The sequence below is a fragment of the Penaeus chinensis genome, chromosome 24 (assembly GCF_019202785.1).
Source record: "Penaeus chinensis breed Huanghai No. 1 chromosome 24, ASM1920278v2, whole genome shotgun sequence".
In the NCBI taxonomy this organism is placed as follows: domain Eukaryota; kingdom Metazoa; phylum Arthropoda; class Malacostraca; order Decapoda; family Penaeidae; genus Penaeus; species Penaeus chinensis.
This window is the reverse complement of record NC_061842.1, coordinates 29532681-29535180: the sequence shown is the minus strand read 5'-3', so window position 1 is coordinate 29535180 and position 2500 is coordinate 29532681. Positions and strand designations below refer to the sequence as shown.

Genomic DNA, 2500 nt, shown 5'->3' with positions numbered 1-2500 from the left:
GCTATATTAGAAGTCGTCACATAGTGTCAGTTGTATAATGTGGTGTCACGATACCATGTATAATATGGTGTCAGATGATGTAGAAATATGAAGCCAAATAGAGTTGAATATTTGTCTTTTACATTACGAGTTTAATCACAAACCCTCAACACCTTCCAATTTCACTGAGAGCCGAGAGCAGTCATAACTAAGGAACATATAACTACCCTATGTCATACTAACTATGTCAAACTACTTGGCCATAACCATAAGATGCATCAGAACTACACATTGACGTATATAATCCGCACTGTCTAAGCAGAAACAAGTCGACTTTCACATAACACTGTACAAAGTCAATCAACGTGATCTAAGACCACACAGTCGGCGCATTACACATATAAATTCAGTGTCAGATGGAGTCGTGCGGTATAATGTGGTGTCAGATGGTTTTGTGTGGTATAATGTGGTGTCAGATGGTTTTGTATGGTATAATGTGGCGTCAGATGGTTTTGTGTGGTATAATGTGGTGTCAGATGATATGGTGTGGTATGATGTGTTGTCATATGGTTTTGTGTGGTATAATGTGGTGTCAGATGGGTTTATGTGGTATGATGTGGTGTCAGATGGTTTTGTGTGGTATGATGTGGTGTCATATGCTTTTTTGTGGTATAATGTGGTGTCAGATGGTTTTGTGTGGTATGATGTGGTGTCATATGCTTTTTTGGGGTATAATGTGGTGTCAGATGGTTTTGTGTGGTATAATGTGGTGTCAGATGGTTTTGTGTGGTATGATGTGGTGTCATATGCTTTTGTGTGGTATAATATGGTGTCAGATGGTTTTGTGTGGTATAATGTGGTGTTGAATGGTGTTGCGCAGCTTAATCTCTGGAGCAGACTAACCCCATCCCGAGTGTATCTATATCTCCCCATCTCTTGATCCCAACTTCCTTTCCTTCCCCACTTCTCTTCGCCCCACATTCCCCACTTCTCCCCCTCGTTACATCCCCCAATCACCTTCTCTTCCCCACTTCTCCTCCCCACTGACCTTATCCCCACCCCAAATCCCCACCCTTCCCCACTTCTCTCCCTTCCTACCCATCTCCCCTACCCTTACCTCTCTTGTCCAACCCCCCCTCTTTCCCCTCTTCTCCCCCATACCCCATTACCACCCCCCCCCCAACTTCTCCACCATTACCCCCTCTCTTCCCCCACACGTCCTCCACCCACCCCCTAACACCAACCCCAGACAAGGCACAGTCGCCCAGAATCATACGCACCAATTGCCCTAATCAAACTAATGTAGGAATTAATCACAAAGTCAGGGAGTGGGTGTTTGGTTCCCCTAAAAAAAAAAAAAAAAAAAAAAAAAAAAAAAAAAAAAAAAAAAAAAAAAAAAAAAAAAAAAAAAAAAAAAAAAAAAAAAAAAAAAAAAAAAAAAAAAAAAAATCAAAGGAACGGAATGCAGAAGGCGACGAGGGAGAGGGAGGGGGTGAAGCCTTTAGAGGGGGGGGGGGGGAGTGAAGCCCGACGGTGGTTAGGAAACACATACCGACAGACACAAACATGGGCATAGACATAGTTGTAGACATATGCACAAACACACAGCCATACACACACACACAAACACACACACACACACACACACACACACACACACGCACGCACACACAAGCACACACACACACACGCACACACACACGCACACACACACACACACACACACGCGCACACACACACACACACACACACACACACACACACGTATTTATATGCTTCTTTGTTTATTTCTTGTGTGCCACTGAATGTGTTCAGATGTAATGTGTGTTTAATGTCACGATGTGTGTAGTAATATGTCACATTAATTATTAACCTATATCTGTTGTGAGTAAATGATGCAGAAACGACTTATTTTTAATCATTGAGGCAAACTGAATTTCAATGTACAATTTATCCTTGAATAATATTTTTACAAATAATTACTATTCAGCCATTATGATAAACTACAAATATTATTTTTTTCTGATGTAAATTGCAGTTACATTTTTTCGTTACAATGACTTCCGTTGCCTTTCGACCTAATAATTGTGTTTAAAATCCTTATGTTGCAATCTTTTACTTCACTGCAAATGCATGAATCTGAGTATTAGCAGATCCTCCCTGCACTAACCATTGCTAAACCGTATAAGGTGTTATTACCTTCATAAACTTCAAACAACAAAAGCAACGTATTTAGAACAAGGTAATGTACATGTAAAACTATTTTTGATAATTCCCTTCATTATGCATATCCTTGGAGATTGTCAAATTAAAATTATGTAAAAATATAAAGCACCCAAGTATAAAATTACCCTCGATCTTGACACCCACTTACACGACTTAAAGCATATCCTTAAGACAGACCAACATAACAGCAACATAAGAAGTGTTTATCATCATCGAGCAATATGCACACCAGCATTGCAATATGAATTACTTTCAAAAAGTAATCTAATCGCATCGGCTCATATTAAAACGCAAT

General features: G+C 39.8%; 1 protein-coding gene across 1 annotated transcript in view; it reads left to right on the top strand.

The window, feature by feature from the left end:
- The window catches only part of LOC125038064, a 1256-nt gene extending 337 nt beyond the window's left edge, over positions 1–919 (top strand). The window contains exon 3 of the mRNA XM_047631300.1: positions 302–919. Within this exon, the coding sequence (XP_047487256.1) occupies positions 302–919 (618 nt within the window). The remainder of the gene's footprint in view (positions 1–301) is intronic.
- The last annotated feature ends 1581 nt before the right edge of the window (positions 920–2500 follow it).